At 44.3% G+C, this 22,691-nt stretch overlaps 1 protein-coding gene across 1 annotated transcript; it reads left to right on the plus strand.

The window, feature by feature from the left end:
• The first annotated feature begins 1,915 nt into the window (after positions 1–1,915).
• Positions 1,916–21,448, plus strand: LOC118796094 (zonadhesin). Its single transcript, XM_036554925.1, has 26 exons — positions 1,916–2,178; positions 2,876–2,928; positions 3,696–3,785; positions 4,932–5,191; positions 5,475–5,556; positions 6,354–6,763; positions 7,138–7,696; positions 8,085–8,281; positions 8,581–8,961; positions 9,223–9,509; positions 9,973–10,238; positions 10,715–10,768; positions 10,884–11,021; positions 11,533–11,789; positions 13,004–13,088; positions 13,536–13,625; positions 13,955–14,092; positions 14,458–14,714; positions 15,327–15,411; positions 15,772–16,599; positions 16,876–17,081; positions 17,844–17,997; positions 18,364–18,668; positions 19,410–19,539; positions 20,588–20,756; positions 21,261–21,448. Exons 1-26 carry the CDS (start codon positions 1,916–1,918, stop codon positions 21,295–21,297), a joined length of 5,781 nt encoding a protein of 1,926 aa, XP_036410818.1. The 3' UTR covers positions 21,298–21,448.
• Positions 21,449–22,691: the final 1,243 nt, after the last annotated feature.

The following is a 22,691-nucleotide window of genomic DNA, read 5'->3' on the forward strand; positions in this document are numbered from 1 at the left end:
GTTAAAGTAACATTGTACAAACACAATTATATGGATAAGGATTGATAAGTCAGTTGTATTGTCATTCGTTGTTAAGGGCGGTAGCATTGAATGGTAGCGCTGAACTCATTACCCAAAGTTTGCAAGTTCAGTTCCCAGGCGGGGCATTGCCTTTGTACCCAAATGTTTACAGCTATGTGAGTCCAGAAAAGTGTTACTAAGCAAGAGGATAATATGTATTACTATCATAATATGAAAATGATAAGTGAGTCAGCTTTATTTTTATGTATGCATTTTGTTTTTACATATTTATTTTCCTGTACTGGTTGTATTTGTTCTGTTTACCATTACCATTACCATACCATTGTTTACCATTACTTTATGATAAAGACTTCTATATGGTAAATTCCAATTCAGTACTTCAGGGTTTCAAAGATTTCTGTGAACATATACAACTTTTTAAATGTCTCATTTTTGTACTGCTGTTATGTGGAAAATATTTTTTTTCAAGAATATTTGATGTACCTTTGGGCAAAAGCTGGCAGTGTAAATTGTGATTGCACTGCATAACATTGATTTGTGGAATGATTTAACTTTGTACAGTTTTTGAAAGAGCATTGACCAGCTTGTTGGAAGGAGTGTTTGTATGAAGCCTCCTCCCCTCTGAAATGTTCTGGGACCCTATAGTACTTTCTGTACTTTTCCTCAAGTGGTTTAACCATTAAACCAGAGGAGGGAGTAAACGCCTCACCGATGCCTCTATTACCCTGATTTAGTCATTACAGAACAGTACATCAATATTGCACTCATCTTCCTCACAAAAATGCCATTGTCAGGGTCATTGGATTGAAGCAGCGAGTTCTGCTTTCTAAGAAGGGACAATAAGGCTGGCAAATACTTCTGTTGAAATGACTGTGTGAACATCAAAGCAAGTTGTGATTGATTTGCTAATTGAAATGCATCATCTTGACTGATTCGGCTGTTTTATAATGCAGGAGTCATACATTGTGCTTTCAGTGAACGCATGGAACACGCAGGAGGGATTTATCTGAGGAAAAATTCCTGGTGGAACTGATTCGAGAGTTTTCTTTTACCTGGCACAGTCACAAGGTACCGAAGCATTCCACACATCCCCCAAAATCTCAATGTCAGGGCGAACACCTCTGTAAATATGCCCGCGTTTAAACATTAATCCTTACTGTTGTAAATGCCCCGCAGTGAAGGAAATGTTGAAACCTTCTGCCTTTTCATAATTAGCATATGGAACAGGTGACGAAAGTCCCACATTCCACAAGGCGGACCTTACCCAAAGGGGGGATGAGAACATGGCATTTGGCGTTTCGAGTGATAACGGGAGCGCCTCGGTGTCAAGGTTTGGAGAAATGGCCAAAAAAGAGAAATATTTCTCTGTCACGCAGAGTGAAATTGTTGTTTATCATACTTTTCCAGTTTGGATTAGTGTGCAGCTTATTGCGTAAAGTTTATTATGCAATAATACCTTTTTCTGGGATGGTGGGAAGGATGGAGTTATTACAGTCTGCTAAGATGCTCACTTATTGATTCACAGTTATCTGCTAACAGGCAACAATTACATTTTTTTTCCTCAAGTATTTTAAAAAACAAACCGCATAAAAAAATTCTTATTCTGTCAGGGGCTTTGGCTGGTCTTAAATGCCAGCAGTTTTCTTTATTAATTACCTGTCAGTTAGCCGGTGTTGGCCCATTTAAAAAGGTTACCTGTTGGTTGCCTTTTTTATTAAAATGACAAAACGGCACATCTTTCTTGGCAGGCCCCAGTTTGGGAATGAAAGGGTGTCACTGTCACCTTGCACGTCATGAGGCTACAGAATAGCTCGGGCAGAACACACACAGCATGAGTAACTACTGTTGTGGCGATCATAAGTCATCAGCCAGGGAATGTATATCACCGTGGGTGATGAAGTCGGACGAGCCCCGCCCCCATCCACTCCCCTCCCCTTCCACCCAGCCACCAGCAAGGACTGGTTTTATGGTCACCTGTGTGCCCTCCCCTCCCATCCAGCGCCTTGATAAGGTCGAGTGCCCTCCCACTGCCCACAGATTGATCTGCATCTGTGGTGGCGAGAGGAGTCTGCGGCGAGAGAACATGGCTGGAAGAGCACCGCTCAGTCTGCTCCTCGCAGTCACCCTCTGTCTCTCACAGACAGAGGCCTTCGTGGGGTGGGTCTCTCTTTCACTCACCGCTATTCCCTCTGTCTCTCACAGACAGGGTCCTACGTAGAGTGGGTCTCTCTTTTCACTTGCTTTTATTCCTTCTGTCTCTCACAGACAGGGTCCTACAAGGGACTTCCCTCTCTCCCAGTCTCTTTCATTCACTTTTACCCATTTACCCATACAGGGGCCTACACAGTGTGGGTCTCTTCTCCTTTATTTTACGTATCTGTCTAACCTTTCTCCCTCTCTATATTACTGCTGCACACTTTGTCCTCCTATCTTTCTGTTACTCTCTCTCCGTCCCTCTCTCAATCTCATTCTCCTCCTCCTTCTTTTACTAACTCACCTTATTAGCCCATTCTCCCCCTCTTTCTCTGTTTCTCTCTGTCTTTATCTCTCTCATTTCTTCTGTTTTATTCCCTCTTAGTCTCTTTAATTTTCTGTGTCTTTCCCATCATCCCTCTGTCTGCAGAATTACAGCAGTTGCTGTTTCTTTTTTTTCCATTTCACCAGCATTCTCCCTGGCTTTCCCCTTTGCAGAGAAGTTATTTCATCTTCAAGAAACATTTAATCTGTGCGTTTCTTTTCAACTGCCTTCACGATCATTCAGAGGAGACTTCATTACGGTCACGAAGACTCTGAGTCATTTTATTCTGAGCTTCACTAAGAGAATCCTGACTCTCCCTTATTTCTTGTGTCACAGAGAAGTAGACTTGAATTCATCTGTCACTCTACCAAGCTGGAAACCAGACGCGGGTGAGTAAACCCACTGCATGCATCTCGCTCAGTAACAGAACAATATTAGCAGTTTCATTCAAGCTCCCACTAATTGTCATCTCTAATTGCATTACATTATTGTCATTTAGCAAAAGCGCTTATCCAGGGCAACTTGCATAGGTTACAATGTTTTACATGTTACCCATTTATACAGCTGGATATTTACTGAGGGAATTCTGGATTAAGTACCTTACCGAAGGGTACAACAGCAGTGCCCCAGTGGGGAATCAAAACGGCAACCTTTCAGTCATGAGTCCTGCTCCTTACCACTATGCTACACTGATTTAAATACAACACTTTTTGCAGTGATGCTGTACATAGTCTTAATATTATGTCCTGTATATATCCCTTATAGGCTAATATCATGTCCTATATATAATCTTTGTATATGTGTCTCTGTATATGCAGGGCTTGGTTTTATAGTATCCTGTATGATCATGTGACCGAATGATAAAAATGATGTTTCTTTGTTGCCTGTATGGCAGTTTGCAGAGTGAGGAGTATCTCAGAAAATGGGATTTAAAGTAGCTGTGCCATTTGCGGCATTAATTAAAGTGTCCGCTTCAACACCGCCAATTTCCTGCTACAGTGATCCAGGACAAAAGCACAGCTCATGACAGGCACGCGAGAGGCCCCCGAACACTGCCGTTTGCTTGACCTTTCGCGTGTTCTGCTCGTTTCTTCTGTTTTCTTATTTTTGTTCGTCCAATCTAATTTCTCTATTATTCTGTTTTTTTTTTCCTCAGAATACATTTCAAAATGTGACTTTGACAACGACCGGGCTCCATTTTGCGGGTGGACTCACTTGGGCTGGATCCGAACACAGCAAGGAGAAGGTACATCCTCCATAATTCCTCACAAACTGGCAGGTGACCCATGCAGAATATTTCGACACGCCCTCACGACATCGCTATAGCTACAAATGCAAAAATAGGGGCTGAACCTTCTGAGATTCCGCCATTGTGTCTTTGGAGTTCAACATGACTAGATTTTTTTTTACCCCCCTCTGATCATTTCTGGGAAAATTAGTTCACAGTCCACATCAGGACTCTGAAAAATTCTGCTGACTCAACAAGCATCGCAGTCCTCCCTGCTGTATAATCACATTTTATTGCCCAGTGTACTCCAGAAGGCAATTCAGCTGGAGTGCAGCCACTTCACTGAGAAAACGGGCAGCAGACCCTCTCATGGAGAGGATAAAATAAAGGATAAAATGCCTCACTGTACAGTATTTTTTTCATCTAAGTGTTATTGTGACTGGATCCTTAATGCTGTGGTTATTCAGCAGAAAAGGGTGGTGAGCTACACAAAGGAGAGGCAGGGAACTTACCTTTACAATTAACAAGCATGGCAATTTAAATAAGGATCACCCAAGAGCAGTTGGTCCCTCTTTATCACATCTGATGTGGTAACACTGGTTTTGTTAACTTCACAAGAAATCATTTTATTTCTTATGTTCTTATTTTATTTATGAGAAAAATATGGTTTTAAGTTCCTTACTGTTTAAAAATTATCTCTGACATATTCAGAGTATGTAATGCAACACAATAACAATCTCTTTTTTGTAATGAAATAAAAAGTGATTATCCACTGATGGGTAATCCTTTCTAAAACTGGCAAGCTTATAAATCACAGAAAACAGATTCAGGACAATTATCTGTTTAAGGTTGGCCTCCTTTGTAGCTACCCGACTGCCACTGGGGTATGAGTAATAATACTTTGGCTTGAAGGATCTCAAGAGTTTTTTTTAAATATTTAAATATTATTTTACCCTTAAGTATGCAAAATAAACATTAGTTGATGAAATGAACCCAGTAAAATCTGTTTTCAAATATAGTGAGATACTCATTGAGAGAACAAAAAGGCAGTACATCCATCAAAACATAATGGCTATTCAAAGCCTTTACAGGATAGGGGGAGCATTGGTCAGCCAGTGACAGACTTTTAATTGCTTCTTGTGTTGTTTGGTTTTGTCTGTTTAGAAGGAGCCTATCTGTCTGGAGAGGATAGCCTGCTGAATCCCTTTGGGGTGACCCGGTTGGAGAGCAGCCCTATCAATGTTTCGGGCGATTTATGCCTGGAGTTCTGGTACCGCGCTCCTGGGCTGAACGGAACAGCCCTCAGAGTCCTGATAAAGGATAACGTCGGGGAGACAGTACACTGGACCTCACAGGTCACCCTTGGCGCGTCCTGGCAACAAGTGTTTGTCCCCCTGTCCTATGCTGAGGAGACCAGAATACAGGTACTCTGCCACCCTCCCAGAAAGCAATGGAATAGACCCCTTACTGTAATCACTTGCTTTACTCCATTTCAGGCTTTGGAGTGGTTAGGAGCTCAACATATATCACATTGCTTAGAATTGTTTAGTCCAAGCCAAATGGATAAGTCAGGACAAGTGATTCTCTTACCAGTGCTTTGAATTAGAAGACATCTCTGTGATGCAGTATGCAAACTCTGTCTGCAGCATATGCCTCTGGAAGCTGAGGTTGCATAGCAGTGGTGTGACAGGTGTCAACTTTTGGCAGGTGGTCTTTGAGCCCAGCCAGGGACTGGCTGAAGAAGGAGAAATAGCCATTGACAATATTGGAGTGCGGAGGGGACCGTGTGGTAGGTCTTTCTTGTTCTTTAAGGCCTGATGAATGAGCCAGATCTTTTAAAGAAGAGCTCAAACACAACAGGACCTTTACATCATTGTGGATCAGGTTCCATGCATTTTCACAAAGAAACTTTAATAAAATAAAAACAGCCAGAGGAGCACCTCTTTCCTTGTAATCTCATGAATGTAATCCCATCAGTGGCCTCCAGAGCTGTTTTTCAGATGAGGCTTTGATTTTTAACTTTCAGGTAGATTTAAACTACTAAATATTGAAGGTGCAAAACAAACGGCCAATGTTTTGAGATTTTCGCAACATGACATTAAAAGCTGAATCAACCTTTTGCAATCCCTGGATAAGGAATCCTTCCAAGAAAATATTCAAAACATTGAACAGAATATCCAGTTCTCTAGCTAGATATATCAATGTCAAAAGGTAGCAAAGTACAAAAGTTTAAAAAGTTGAAAAAGTGCTTTGATAGTCTCATAAACCTATAAACCCATAAAACTTGATGTAATCAAGTTTACAAACCTAGGTAGTTGGTACATATTTTGATGTTTAATCACAAATGTTTTGCTATTGAGATGTTGGCCCCCAAAACCTATTTATGAGCAGCAAAATTTTGCCAAATTAACCATCCCTCTCTGGAGACCTGGGAGCATAAAGCCTAGCTTGCTTACTGCAGCCTTGCCTGGTAATAGCATCCGATTATACAAGTACACAACAGTTGACAGTGGGCTGCAGTAAGTGGTAGCAGCAGTAGTCCTGTACATATGTTAGCTCACTGTGTTTCTCTGTGCAAACACACAGGCGAGCAGTGCACCCAGAGCGAGCTCTGGACCGATGACACCTGTACCACCAAATGCAGCTGCTCCGCCCCCGGCAGTCAGCTGACCTGCTCCCCCGCCTCCTGCCCGGAGGACCACACCTGCGGGAGGACAGGCAGCGCTCCGGCCTGCCTCCCCTCCGCCGTCGCCACCTGCAGTCTCCACGGCGACCCGCACTTCCGCACCTTCGACGGCGCCAGCTTCCGCTTCGCCGGGCCCTGCACCTACGTCCTGGCCAAGGTGTGCGCCGGCACCGCGCCCGTCCCCTACTTCAGCGTGGAGGCCCGCAACGAGCAGCGGGCCAACTCCTCCGCCTCCACCATCCAGCAGGTGAACGTGGACCTGCGGGGGCTCACCCTGTCCATGCTGAAAAGAGAGACGCGCAAGGTCATGGTGAGTACCGCCGTTCCCGCTAGCGTGTTTCTCCCAGCAGCCTTTGAGGTGGCCATTCAGCTGGGGAGCCTGGTCTTCCTCTGTTTCTAATGAGCTACTGTACAGGAATACACTCCTTCTGTATGTCTCTGAATTTTTAAAAAGAAAGGAGAATTATATTGCAGTCATCCTAAAGCAAAATGTAATTAAATTACAAAAAAAATCTTCACAGATTTAATCTGGTTCAGGCCATTGTGATTCAGATGTTTTCTGTGTGTAAAGCCACCCTGTTGACTAAGTTTCCCTGCTCTCAGAGACTGTAAAACTAAAATGAGTGAAACACAGGTAAAGATGACATATAGACTGGTGTGTGTGTCCTGCTCACTCCCCTCCAGGTGAACGGAATTTGGAGAAGTCTCCCGCTGAGCCTGAAGGGCGGCGCTGTTACTGTTAGCGCAGCCGGGGACCTCGTCGTCCTGGAGACAGACTTCAAGCTGACGGTGTCGTATGACACGGCCAACGCTGTGCAAGTGACAGTCCCGGCGCCGTACTCCGGCCAGGTGTGCGGCCTGTGCGGCAACTTCAACCACCTGAGGGAGGACGACTACGCCAGGCCCGACGGGCTGCGGGCCGCCGACGCCGGCGAGCTGGGCCGGAGCTGGCAGAGCCCGGGGGAATCGTGCGAGGCGGCCTTCCACCCGCGCCCGTGCCCCCAGTGGGAGGAGGCGGAGTTTGGGAGCGAGCCCAACTGTGGAGTCATCGTGGCGGTGGACGGGCCCTTCGCCGGCTGTGCCTCCGTTATCAGCCCTGAGGCCTTCTTCCAGAGCTGTGTCTTCGAAATGTGTGCCTCCCAGGGCGACCCCCAGGCCCTGTGCACGGCGCTCGAGGCGTTTGCCACCGCGTGCCAGAGCGCCGGGGTCACGCTGCCGCCCTGGAGGAACGCCACCTTCTGCCGTAAGTTGTCTGCCTCATTGGGGGTTTTTGGCTGCCAGCTCAGCATGAGTGATGTAAGGCTTTGTGAAATGTTCACATGACGGGCCTAAAATAGTCTGTCAGTTGGATGTGAAACTACCACTCACTTGTAAGTCACTTTGGATAAAAGCGTCTGCCAAATGAGTAAGTGTAAATGTAAATGAAACCACCCATAATGCTTTGCTTTCTTCAGCACAGCATGTTGGTTGATTAAAACCAGTAAGTCCTCAAAGGCCGCGAGACAGCCCCACCCACTAAGTGCTTCACAAAGGTTTTCCTTCACTCATTGCTGCCTTTGCAAAAACTCTTTATTGCCGCTGCACGTGTAAGTGGCAGATGGTAACACCAACTCGCCTGGTTCCGCTTGCAGCCTTGGTGTGCGAGGCCAACAGCCACTACAATGCCTGTGCCAGCGGCTGCCCCTCCACGTGCTCGGCCCAGGACGTCCCCATGAGCTGCGGCGTTTGTGAAGAGAGGTGTGACTGTGACACCGGCTACTTCCTCAGCGGGGGCAAGTGTGTCCCGGAGGACGACTGCGGCTGCTGGATCAATGGACAGCACGTGGAGGTATGACTGCCTCTGCACAGTTTACATACAGCACCAGTCAAAAGTTTGGACACACATCACACGTCCTCTGTTTCATATTTTCCACATTTTAGAATACATTTTCGACCTTCAGCCGGTGAAATCGTGAAGCTGTCATGCTTTTGTGATGTTTAGGCAGGATTACTATGACTTCACACTGATTTCAATGCGACATTTGTGTGATGTTTCTGTATCGTTTTGCCAGTGTTTGGATGCTCTTAGGGTGCTGTCTTTGACACGTTGTGGTGATGTTTTTCGCGATGTGTCGGTATCGCCCGCAGAAAGGCGTGACGGTGATGGAGGGCGACTGTGAGATGCAGTGCCAGTGCATGGGCCGAGGCAGGATCCAGTGCTCGCCGGTGTCCTGCGGCCAGGACCAGGTCTGCAGGGCGAAGGACGGCGTCGTCGGCTGCTTCGCCCCCAGCGTGGCCACCTGCCACGTGTTCGGCGACCCCCACTTCCTCACCTTCGACGGCAAGCTGTACGACTTCCAGGGCAGCTGCAACTACACCCTGGTCAAGACGTGTGGCCAGAGCAGCACGCAGTTCACTGTGACAGGCAGGAATGAGAACCGGGGGAACCCCGCATGGTCCGCCCTGAACTCCGTCGCCCTGGATGCACGGGGCGTTCACCTAGCCCTGAGGAAGGAGAAGAGGGTTTATGTAAGTGCTCTGTATGTGTATGTAAAGCTCTGTATGTGCAGATAAATCTACCTACAGCATGACTCAACCCAATTTCAGTATAACCCATCCTAGCTTCAGTATAACCTAACCCAGCTTCAGCATAACCCAATCCAGCTTTACTATAACCCAACCCAGATTCAGTATGGCCAAACCTAGCTTCAGCATAACCCAATCCAGCTTCAGTATAACCCAGTCCAGTTTCATCATAACCCAAACCCCTGTTTCGCTTTTTTGGACCAGGTGAACGGCTCACTGCTACAGCTTCCTGCAGAGCCGGCGGGAGGGATCAAGGTGTACCTGCAGGGGCCGTACGTTCAGGTGGACACGGACTTCGGCCTGCAGCTCCTCTTTGACGGAGACCACAGGCTCTTCGTGCGGATTGACGAGCGCCACCGCGGGGAGGTGTGCGGGCTCTGTGGCACCTACTCCAACAGTCAGTTCGATGACTTCGTGACACCGGACGGCGTGCCTGTGAGCAGCGCGGATGCCTTCGGGAGTAGCTGGAGGGCTGCGGACAATGAGTGGGTGTAAGTTCTCTCCTGCTATGATTTTCATACCAGGTCCTAGTTACTCTCTTTTTACTTGCTAGTGAATTTATTCCACACTTTCAAAGGCAATAATACATGTAGCTAAGAAATAGGGGAGTGTAGAAGGTATTGACTGATTCTAGGTATTGATTTTTATGATGAAATGTCTTTACAAAAACATCCTAAGAGATATTTCAGTTTACTGTTTTAACCTGATTCAAAATTTGCAATATCGTGCAATAAAACTGAACTGTAGTGGTTAATTTTCTCTCCAGATGTACTACACACTAAAAAAGATATTATTAAATTACTTATTTTTCGAAAGTGATTATCCAGGCCTACAACAATCTAACGTGCTCACAGGGCCTAAATATAATCTACGAGAGCAAGACTACTAAATACTGATATGAATACCAGAGTATTCAGAGTAAAGGAAAGTAACCTGCGCCATGTTCTGTTCCAGCTGCGCGGACAGCACTCAGGCGCCGGCTACCTGCGACCCCCAGCTGGAGGGCGAGGCTTACCGGGAGTGCAGCGTGCTCTTCGGGGATGTCTTCAAGCCCTGCCATAGCTACGTGCCCCCCCAGCTCTACGTGAACAGCTGCATGTACGACCACTGCGCCACGCGGGGCGACGCCCGCCAGCTCTGCACCTCCCTGGAGTCCTACGTGGCGGCCTGCGAGCTGGCGCAGGTGCAGCTGGGAGACTGGAGGCAGAGCACCGTCTGTGGTGGGTCACTACGCCCAGAGAGAGAGAGACCCAAGTCCCTGATTAAGTTGTAACACTGCGTGTGTGCATGTGTGTGTATATTTAGCAAAAGCTAACTCAAAAATTACTTACTCTATGTCAGTAGTTATGTTATGTTATGTAGTTATGACAATGTTCTCATTGTCTCTACTTGGTAGACTACTTGCAGTACTTGCTGTTTATTTTACATGTAGGATTTGATGTATGGTAGTATATTTGGCTTCCCTTGTCTAGTCAGATTGCACAAGTTAATTTAGGGTAGGGCTTGAGTAGTGTTATGCTGACACACACTGGTCTGGGAGTGTTGTTAGCCTGCTCACTGGTTGCTCACTCAACTTGAATGGATACACTTATGTTCTATTTTACTGGAAGTCGCTCTGGATAAGAGCGTCTGCTAAATGAATGTAATGTAAATGTAAATTTACTTGACGTATTTATTATTTACTTATTTATTATAGCCAGATTTACACCCATGCCAACAGACATTTCGACTACAACTCCTTCCCGTGGAGGTAAGCAGCAGTGTTTTTTTTTTTTGATCTGTTCCCGGTAATATGTTTCATTTCTTATTTTCCCACTTCCGTCGCAGTCATGCCTGAACCCCCCTTCTCGGTCTTGTGTCCTCAGTCTGTCCTTTGGGCTGTAACTTTGACAATGGGGAATGTGGATGGCAGCAGCTCTTAACGGACAGTTTTGATTGGTTGAGACGGCAAGGACCCACCCCCTCTGACCTCACCGGTCCATCATATGACCACACAACCGGGGGTGAGTGGACCGAACATTAAAGCAGACTGAAACCAGTGTGAGCTTTAATGTGTCGCAGAGGGACACTTCTTGTATATCAAGAATCTCTTGATGACACCAACACAAGAGAGCAACAGGGGTTTCAGCTGCATGAGCGAACATGCCCACGTGTCACCTGATGAAGCCTTTACTTACAGATAGCAGCCACTGCACACAGAAGCCATTTGATTACTTGTGTTTGTGACTGTAGCATGTATCCGGTGTTAGCAAATGTAACCAAAAAGGCAGGAAATAGTATCATTAAATTTCTCTCCAAGAGATTGCCAGTTCCCCCTTTTTTGTACATAGTGTTCTTGATTGTTTTACTACCATGTGTATTGATTGCATATTTTAGAGTATATTAAGTAGTCACGTGTTTAATAGTCTGCCGTCTAGCTAACCTTAGCAAAGGAGTTCGCTAGTTAATCATTTCCTTATTCTCACAGAGATTCTAGATGAGTGCTTTGAGCCATGTGTTTTACTCGTTGTTCAGGTGGATCTTACATGTACATCGAGGGCGACGGCGTGTACCACGGCGACTCCGCCCGCATGCTCAGCCCGCAGTGTCGGGTGACCGGGCCACATTGCCTGCGCTTCTGGTACCACATGTACGGCTCAGCCACGGCCATGGCCCTGAACGTCTACAAGCTGCAGGACTCCCAGGCCACCAAGATCTGGTCCAAGGCCAACAACCAAGGCAACGCGTGGTACCAGGCGGAGGTCGAGTTAGAGGTGTCCGGGCCCTTCCAGGTGAGCCTTGTTCAAGGAACCATTGTCATTTAGCAGACACTTTTATCCAGAGTGACTTACATCTTACAATTTTACAGTTTACAATTTTTACATGTTATCCATATATGCAGCTGGATATATACTGAGGCAATTCTGGGTTAAGTACCTCACCCAAGGGTACAGTAGCAGTGCCCTGGCGGGGAATTGGTTACGAGCCCTGCTCTTTATTACTACGCTGCAATGCCGCCCCTGCCACCACTGAACCACTCCCCAACATATCTTCAATTTTTATTTTGTGTAAACAAAAAGATGACTTCCGCATCAAACATGCTGAACTTCTATTTTATCATTATAGCACAACAAAATCAATCAAGGTTGTTTCAGTCAGAATGATCTATTGCCCAGTTCAGAATAATTATGACTAAAACATTGATTGTTTCTGCTGCACAATAAAAAAGATAGAGGAAAGTCCAGCGTGTTCATTGAGGAAGTTCTTTGTCCGTGTGTATAGTAATCGTGTGATTACTTCTCCTTGCTACCTGTTTTTATGACAGAGAGTTCCTGGAAACCCCAACATAATGGATCATCACAAACAAAGTCCTGTTTTCTCACAGAGACAATAATAAACAGGGGTTACCTTCGTGAACATGGGCTTGAAATTTTTCATGTTTTTCATGATAAAGTCTAGGTCAATATGGGATCAAGTCAAATATTCATGCGGTATTCATACTGTGCAAATACGTGTACATGTAAATATACTTTCGCATAAAGTAAAAATATTCTACACTGACTTGAACCACCACTTGGGTCAGGAATCACATGATATCCATCGTAGTCTTGGGTTTCTGACAGGGCACACACACTCAAAGAACAAAATAAATCTTTTACAGATTAAAACAGAAAATAGTCTTTTTGTTTGCCCTTACAAAATTTAGTTCAAAATTATGTCTCCCCTTGTGAATCTAAGTTTCTCATAAAACAACAGATGACAGTGCTTCTATAAATGTTATTAGCGTGCATCATTATAAACTGGATTGCAGGAAAACAAGGTCTGCCTGTGCAAGTAAAAATGTTCAAGTGCAACAGTGTTGCTTAAGCATAAATGTTTTGGGAGAGCTGGCTGTAATTAGTGCAATATTATATTTTTTTCTGACAAAACACTAATGCTGATGAGTTTGCCAGTGAATTATTTAGACCAACTGTGTTTTGCCCTCGTGTTTTTATTTCTCCTTTAGATCATCATGGAAGGAATCCGAGGCTCAGACCAGAGGTCGGATGTGGCCTTAGACGATGTGTCAATCAATTACGGATCATGCTCAGGTGGGGCTGCCGCTCATGTGAGGGGTGGAAAGTGTGTTTTAGACCTCAGGCTTTGGACCAGAAGGTTGTAGCCTCCAATTCCAGGTGATAGCCTACTGTATCCATGTGCCAAGCACATTAGCTTTGTTACTGAATAGTTTCCAAATGTGAAACACACCAAATTGGAGGTGCTGTTGGTCTCCATAGAAGTGGATGTCAGCTCAGAAAACAGATGTAATCATTTATTATTAATCTGACTTCCAAAACCATCAGCCCTTAAAAAATGTCTAACAGTGCAAATTTGCTATGGCTGGAAAGGACTACACAATCTGATTGCAGTCCTCCATGATGCTGATCCCAAGAAAAATACCAATGTATGGAGCTCATAGTCACTTCACCTCAACAATGTTTCTTGCCATGATTTCCTTAAAGACCAGTGGCAGTATTCCCTCTGTCCACCCCTGCCAGGTTCATCAAACACAGACATGGACACCACCACCTCTCCACCTGCGAGGCCAACAGTTCCTTCATCAGGAGGGAGCGGTTCGCCACACCCAGGTACTGCGGACACATTTCAGAGGAAATTCCACCCCTGACAACTGATCCAGGATCAGCTTGATGCAATCTTTATGCAAACAGCAGCATTTATGAGATCAGGGTTAGGGCCAAAATCATTTTGTATTTATAGAGGCCTGACTCTACGGTATGGTAAGCGCAGAAGAGTAGTAAAGTAAAGTTACAAGATCATGAGGATCATCAACCATTCGTTTGAACATTCTCAATATAGCTACTTCCTTATTCTCCATATTATTTAAGTTATAAAAGCATTTTTTACAAGTTTAGCTTACATGATCAAATGTTCGCACAACGCAATTATACCATTACAGTCTGCAGCCTGGACTGCAGCTTTGAGACCGACATCTGCGCATGGAACCAGCTGCTGACAGACAGTTTTGATTGGACGAGGCTGAATGGCTCCACCCCAACTGCGATGACCGGTCCATCCTTCGACCACACAACTGGAGGTGAGAGATGGACACTGATCAGTAAAATTACTGCGCTTAGTTTCTGCAACGCTCACTACTGAACACAAACAGGTCTACATCTTAATGGAGGTCTTTGATTATCATTATAAAAGATTCCCCAGCATCAATAAACATCTAAATAAGGCACATTTGTTCATTTTAGTTTTTTTTTTCTATTAAGTTCAGTATGAGACAACCAGTCCTATGTTGCCTTTGTAGTATGTATGGAAAAAAAAAACAAGAAAATGTGATACATTGATACAGAAATATGTGATAAATGTGATACAGAAAATGTGACTAGATGGGGCAGGAGAAGACAGGCAGTGAAGTGAATTGTTCTGCTCAATGCCGTACCTGTTCTGCAGCTGGGCACTACCTGTACATCGAGGCCGACGGCGTGTACAACGGGGACACGGCCCGCCTGCTCAGCGCGGACTGCCCCGACCCGGGCAAGCAGTGCCTGCAGTTCTGGTACCACATGTACGGGACGGCCGACACCATGGGCCTGACCGTCTACCTGCTGGAGGGCCGGGTGACCCAGAGGCTGTGGTCCCGCCGGAACGACCGCGGGGACGCCTGGCACAGGGCGCAGGTGGACATTACCGCCACAGGGCCCTTCAGGGTGAGTCCTCCAGCCACGGCTATGATTTCTCTTATTCTGCCTCTCTGAGCACACTGCCCCCTTGCAAAAAGAGGAATATTTGATTGAAATCAAATGAGATTAGCGATTTATATTGTATATACTGTACATGTACTGTTTGTATTTAATACAGAACCCTTTTATTTTAACACTGTTGTTTTTTTTCTTTTTCTTCAGTTTAGGAAGGATCTTTTGTTGAAGTGTACAAAAACAAATGTTTTTTTAATAATAAAACTGGTATTTCTTTTATCTATGGGTAAAAAAAATCAGTCACAATATTCTTCTCATAATAATTGACTTGTTTTTACAGAAGTCAGACCGTTAGTTTTATTGTGCTGAAGTAATGTGAAGGTCACTTCCTGTTACCTGTTGAGTAAATAACATGGCAAATATTTGCTTAGCAGATTCTGTTATCTGCAGCAAAGAATAAACCCATTTCTAAAGCTAGATGCTTCCTGGAGCAATACAGGTTTGGTACCAAGCTCAGGAGCGTAACTAGGAATAAAATGCCTGGGATTTGAAACCTCAACCCTGGTCACAGTTCTCTGACCGCAGTGCCACGCTGATGCATCTGACCTACTCTCACACTTCCAGATCATTTTCGAAGGTCGGAGAGGGACTGACGTTCGATCGGATGTGGCCCTGGATGATGTATCTCTTCACCGTGGGGCTTGCGCAGGTAAGAGCATTACCACCCAAGGCACAGAGCACAGGAAAGCAAGATTTATTAAAATTGCACAGACAGTGGTTTTACATTACATTCATTACACCTCTACCTGTCGCAGTTTTATGGCAGTGCAGTGGAGAGGCCACAGCTCAGAGTCCAGCTTTTCAGACTGTTTATCATCTACTGCTGGCATTTACTGCAATATATCTGTGCTGCAAATTATCAACAACAATCTACAGTATTCCAAGAATAAACACCCTGTTGCTTCTCATATAATACTATTCAGTACTTTACCTATATCAACAAGACCAGTGTATGTTTCAACATGAAATTGTTTCTTTTTCTGAGAATATCTTCTTTTTTCATGCACAGATTTAATAGAGGTTCCTACGGCGACTGAATCGCCAATACAGACCACTGCTGCTCCCCAACCACCAGTAACGACCACTGCTGCTCCCCAACCACCAGTACAGACCACTGCTGCTCTCCAACCACCAGTACAGACCACAGCTGCTCCCCAACCACCAGTACAGACCACTGTTGCTCCCCAACCACCTGTACAGACCACTGCTGCTCCCCAACCACCAGTACAGACCACTGTTGCTCCCCAACCACCAGTTCAGACCACTTTAGCTCCCCAACCACCAGCTCAAACCACTGCTGCTCCCCAACCACCAGTACAGACCACAGCCGCTCCCCAACCACCAGTACAGACCACTGCTGCTCCCCAACCACCAGTACAGACCACAGCTGCTCCCCAACCACCAGTACAGACCACAGCTGCTCCCCGACCACCAGTGCAGACCACTTTAGCTCCCCACCCACCAATTCAGACCACTAGACCTCCCCATCCACCAGTACAGACCACAGCTGCTCCCCAACCACCAGTACAGACCACAGCTGCTCCCCAACCACCAGTACAGACCACAGCTGCTCCCCAACCACCAGTACAGACCACTGCTGCTCTCCAACCACCAGTACAGAGCACAGCTGCTCCCCAACCACCAGTACAGACCACAGCCGCTCCCCAACCACCAGTACAGACCACTGCTGCTCCCCAACCACCAGTGCAGACCACAGCTGCTCCCCAACCACCAGTACAGACCACTACAACTGCAAAACCACCAGCACCGACTACTACAACTACACAAGCACCGGTACAGACTACTACAATTCCATTGCCAACAACAACAGCAGCAGGTAATGTACTAAACTGAATATGAGTGATCTGAAACCAGTTATACTGTGCTGTATGCTTTTAGGTGCTTTAAATGAAATCATTTTATTTGTTACCAAAAAAAGCAGATTTTACATTCAAAACAATCTTTTAATCAATATTAATTAACGTATTTGGATATCTTTGTTGCAATCAAAATTCTTTGATATAATATACTAACAATATGCTGCACAGCACTGTCCTACATGTTACTGCAGCTCCTGTACTGTACTGTACTGTGCTGTCCATTTCCTCCTCAGATCACAACTGTCCTCAGAACAGTCATTACACAGACTGCAAAGCCAGCTGCCAGCCAACCTGTGATGACCTGAACGCCCGCCGCTGTCTGGTGAACCGCCCATGTAGGGGGGGCTGTGTGTGTGACGACGGCTTTGTGCTGAAGTGGGGGAGGTGTGTCCCTGTCCGGACATGCGGCTGCCGTGACGACAAGGGTAACAACTATGCGGTAAGACGCTCCCCACTCCCGTCTTGAATTTGGAATGAGAGTGCTTTTCTGTTCAGCAGGACTCAAGAAATAATCTTGCTGAGATCAAGATTAAATCTTAATGTTGCAGTGCTTAAAAGTTCATCTTTTAACGAGAGGGTAAACTGAAACCATCATGTATGGATTTATCTGAGCAATTACAGTGCAAAGAGACACTTCACTATGCTCAATTCACTTGTTTGTTAAGCAGATGCCCACACCAAGGGCAACTTGCATGGTCATTTATATAGCTTAATGTAACTGAGGTAATGTGTATTGTTCAAGATACAACAGTGCCCCGCCATGTATTTGAGCGTGCCTTCTGTCTGAAAGCTCAGCACAATCCCACACTGCCACCCACAGCTGAGATCCCATGAAATCCAGAGAACTCTGGGCAGCAGTGTAGCATAGTGGCAAGATTGCTGGTTTGATTCCTTGCTGGGGCACTGTTGCTGTACCCTTGGCCAAGATAATTAGCCCAAAACTGCCTCAGTAAATACTCAGCTGTACAAATTGTGACCTACTGTGCTTAAGTCACTCTGGATAAGTGTGTCTGCTAAATGGCTGTAATGTAATGTAATGTAACTTGATCCAGAGAAACAGAATGCACGGAGGTATCGAAGGACACAAAATGATGTGCTTGGATAATACAGAGGGTTTCCACATCTGAAAATAACATCCTCGATCTCAATCAGCACGCAGTGGTGACATCGGATCAGGCGTTCACTAGCTTTTCCTCCACAGTTCGGCAAGACGTGGGTCACCGAGCACTGCACCCACAGGTGCAAATGTAAGAGGGAGGACGGCGAAGGGGAAATCGACTGCGATGACTACGAGTGCGATGGCAACGAGGTCTGCTACCGCGGCCAAGACGGGGATTTCAAGTGCATGGCTACATGTGAGTGAAAGGTGCCGCCTCATAACCAAAGAACCTGAACAACCCGCTCTTCTTCAAATGGCTTAGAGGCTGATTTTGATACAAGGCAAATATTTTAGCAGGACAGTTAGCTGTATGAGCGCACTGAATTTACTGTCCTGTAAGTGAGCACATCATTCCAATTGCTGTCTTTAGATTTCCTTCTAAAGGAAGGAAATTTCCATCCTTCCTCCTTCTGTCCCCCATGGCTGTGAAGTATGTTGGTTGATCTCAGCAATCACTTTGTAAAAGATAAACTCAACACTCCCCCCTGGTGGTCATTTATGTTAAAATAGCAATACTGACATAAGTTATTTACATCGATTCCTTGTGTTATATTGCCTGCAGATTTCAAGGAGTGCTCTGTTAACGGTGACCCCGAGTACCGGACGTTTGACAGTCTGAAACATGACTTTGATGGGAAGTACTCATACGTCCTGGTCCAAACTGCCAACACACCACAGAATCTTCCAGAAGTCTATATCGAAGGCATTAATAAGAAAGATGATGATGATGACGATGACAGTCACATGGACAGTGATGAAGACAGCGATGAGGACAGCGATGAGGATGATGACCACGGTCAACTGAGAGGGCTGAAGATCAGAGTTTACAACCACACCGTAGAGCTTAAGGCAGAAAGGAAGCTCATGGTATGTTCCACTTGCTTTGGAAAATAAATCACACAAAGAGGATTGTGTAAGTAGTCAAAACAAACAATGTGCAATGTCAATTTTACAGCAGCAAGACCACATTCTTACCATGAAGTCCAAAGGCCAGTCTGACAGTTGTCTGTTCTTGCTATAAGTAAAAAAAAAAACAGTCATTATCATACCTCATTTCTGTCTTTTATATGTCCTAGAAAGAACAACCATAACCATATGCTCATTTGAATGGCAGATATCCTTACCCACGGCATCTTGCATATTTTGCATATTATTATTCTCTTTTATTAGCTTATTCAAAACATACACTTTGTACAGATGGCCAATGGCGGCTACTTCTCAAACTGACTGGCAGGAGACAGGCTACTATATTGAACCACGGTCCTGGAGAATTCCTGGGGATAGATCACAGTTTTGAATATGTACTAAAAACACAGTACAAAGGCTGTTCTGACAGTTGTCTGTTCATACTAGAACACTGATTAAAAAACACACCTCATTTCTGTTTCTAATACATGTCTTTATGTGTCCTAGACAGCACGCCATTCAACCCCCTGAATCTCTGTCAAATGTAAATACAAATAATGTATGTGTCTACAGTGGCTAATGGTGTGCTTAAATCATTCTCCTCTTGATCTTTCTCCCTTCCCCTCCTCTCTCTCTTTCTATCTTTCCCTCCTTACCTTTCTTTTTCTCCTGTCCCTCCATCTCTGTCCCCCCAATGCTTAGCTGGATGGGGAGAGGGTCCATCCCCCTGTCTCCCCTCACCGAGGGCTTAACATTCTGGAACATTCCTCTCGCATTTACCTGAAGACAGACTTCGGCCTCTCAGTGGAGTTTGATGGAGACAGCAGAGCAGGTAAAATGGGTATTATCTATTCTAACCTCACACCATCTAGCACTGAAAGATATAAGGCATTCCATGTCATGCAGAGCTTTAATTTACCAGAGTTTTTATCCCCAATCATTGTATTTCTGATCACTCTGTTGCTGTTATCACAAGGGTTTAGGAAATACATTATTTGAAGATTTACTGGAGCTACTGAGGTAAAGCTCAGAGCTCAAGGGTACTGGAGGAGTATAACTATTGAGACAGTAGTATGTGTTTCATCATTCATTTGGTCATTTTGTCAAGTCATCTTGATAATCTTGAAGGTTGACTAATAGCAATGGCTATATTTATATTAATAGAAATATAGCTGAATCAGCATGAGAAATAGTAACTATTCATCAAGTTTGTCAGAAATTTGATAAATTCAAAATTTATGCCATCCATAATGGCCACTCACAAACACACTGTCTGATAAAAAGGAATGCATGTTGCATAAATATTTGTATTAAATGACAAGTAACAAGAGAATACCAATGACACCACCCTGTCAAGGCTTTTGGCCAACTCAACAACAGGGCAGATGGTAGCTGCCTTGGGAGCTTATTTGACTTTTATTAAATATTATGCCATATATCTCACATATGGTTGGAAAATCTGTAATTTTAGAAATATACGTGCATTCTTAAGTGTTTATCAATAAAACATTTCCAGTGATACTGAGAGCTAGGCATGCTCCTCACTGAAAGCTCACTAGCTAGGTAAATTACTCAGAGCTAAGCCTGAAGGCTTCAATCAGTGTGAACTCCCACAGTTTGCAAGAGTAAGTTTATTTCATATGCAATTAATGGAAATACATTTTGAAAAGCCAACAGCTAGCTTAGCACTACAAATTTGCCTTCCTACAATTAAGCAGCACTGAGGACAAAGTTTTTAGGCTAGCCAGATAATTCACACAATGGGAGCTGACCTCTCAAAGCACCTCACTGCAGTCTAGCAATGAAGCTGTCTTTTTATCCCTGTTTAACTGTCATCACTTCCCAAGCTTCACGCTCTTCTCTGTCATTGTGTCCTTCAGAAATTATCCTGCCCAGCACCTACAAGAGGAGGGTCAGGGGCCTGTGTGGAAATTTCGACGGCAAGAAGAGGAACGACCTCATGACCCCAGATGGCAGCCAGGCCAGCAGTGTCACCGCATTCGGAGATAGCTGGAGGGTGACGTCGGGCACACGGACAGTCAGAAGGAGGTGCAGTGCCTGTTGTGATGCATCTCTTATAACGTGATAGACGCAGAGAACAATTAGCCATATGCTGATCTGACTGGCAAATATCCTTACCCGTGGCATCTTGCATATTTTGCATATTATTATTAACTCTTTTGTTAGCTTATTCAAAACACTTTTTACAGCTGGCATTGTCAGCTGCTTCTTGTACTGACGTCAATGCTGTGCTATTAATGTCTAGAAGGAGACTGTGGACAGGCTTCTATATTGCACCACAATCCTGAAGAGTTCCTGAGGATAGATCAGAGTATTGAATATGTACTAAAAACAATCTATATTAAATATACACATGGAAAAATGCTATACTTATGTGATTATTCCCACAGGCACCATTAGTTACAGTTTATACCTTTCCAAAACTCGGGTATTAGATTCTTATGGCGAATTACCATGGAGCTGATTGAATGATCATAGAACAATGAAAAGGTGCAGAGTTTTCCCTAATTGGTGCTTCTTTTCCATTTGTAGAAGATCACCCTCAGAGCAGAGTGTACCCAGGTCCTGAACCCACACGGAGGCGACCGTGGTCCTGAAACCGACAACACAATACAGTCACTGTATACCAAAACTCGCCTCCAGCGGATAACTCCATTCAGTCTGACAAACTTTTTCAGCTAGAGATATGTTGAAGAGTTATGACACTGTTTCAGCATTACCCTTGGGCATTGGCCTCATGGCAGAAAATTTACTCCTAGGAAAATATATCTCTTCAAGATACTGAATTCTCTTTTATCACTGTTTTATCACTGTCTTTACTTTCACAAGAGCGCAAAACTGTGTGGCTAATATTTTTCTAAAGCACAAGCGTTCTTTTTTTTTCCCTACATTCCATTGACATGTCAGAAAAAAACAATACAGGAGTGAAAAGTCAGGAAATATTTTCTTTGAATAAGAAAAAAACTTACATGTATTAGAATTACATTTTTTAAAGATCTTAAATAGCGAGCTATGATATGACAAGCTTTTTTTGCACTTTGTTTTTGTAGCACTACATCCCTGTTATGGAATTGCATCTGTTGTAATTTGACTGAAATCTATGTCGTTTAACCACTAATAATTCAGCACATGGTCCACAGATGACCCACCTGTCCTTCTCTCATTACACTGAGGAACAAATCAGCATCCTCATTAAACAGAAGTCACTTTTTATTTCAGACCAAAATTTCATGCACTGTTGATGTTTATGGTGTGGCCAATGTTGAAACCACAAAATAGGGGCCATGAGGCTGGTACAGAAGACTGTTGGAAATTCATTTTTTATATATTTTTTTCCTAAATATGGATTTTATGTGCTCAGTGATATATAAATATATATGAGTATGTTTTATCTGTTGTATTTTCTCTCCAAATATACTTGTCTTCAGCATTATTTATCTAAAACTGAATCAGCTGCATACTGTAACAAAATATATAATTCACATTCTCCTTGCAAATTGGTTTAGATTTGTACTGCAGTGAAATGAGTGTCTTGAGCAGTAGGAGAGCTGGATTTGGACTGTGAAAATCTGCCTGAGGCAACAGTTCACATTCTTCACATTTTTAGTGACAAAATATTAACCAATAATGCTAATAATGACCTTTAGTAACTCTCATCAAAGTGCAAAGTTACAATGTTGCATGAGTGTAGTAAAATATACTGTACCCTACTTCCTCTTGCTCTTATTACATTACATTACCTTAATTACATTACAGCACATTTGCTTAACAGACTCTTACACAAAACCTACCTTACAATTTATAAAGGCTACCTATTTACACAGCTGGATATTGAAGTAATCTGGGTTAAGTACCTTTCCCAAGGGTAACACAGCATTGCTCCAATGCTGAATCGAAACTGGCAATCTTTTGGCTACAAGCCCTCCTCGTTACAGCTACACTACATTACTTACTATGTAATGA

This window comes from Megalops cyprinoides, chromosome 20 (genome assembly GCF_013368585.1).
Source record: "Megalops cyprinoides isolate fMegCyp1 chromosome 20, fMegCyp1.pri, whole genome shotgun sequence".
Taxonomy (NCBI): Eukaryota; Metazoa; Chordata; class Actinopteri; order Elopiformes; family Megalopidae; genus Megalops; species Megalops cyprinoides.

What these genes read in the sequence shown, in the direction of transcription:
- LOC118796094 (XM_036554925.1), top strand. Translation starts at nt 1,916, where the DNA reads ATGAAGTCGGACGAGCCCCGCCCCCATCCACTCCCCTCCCCTTCCACC. An exon ending in GAGGAACGCCACCTTCTGCC is followed by an intron (nt 7,697 to 8,084) that starts GTAAGTTGTCTG and finishes TTCCGCTTGCAG; the next exon opens with CCTTGGTGTGCGAGGCCAAC. An exon ending in AGGCAGAAAGGAAGCTCATG is followed by an intron (nt 18,669 to 19,409) that starts GTATGTTCCACT and finishes CCCAATGCTTAG; the next exon opens with CTGGATGGGGAGAGGGTCCA.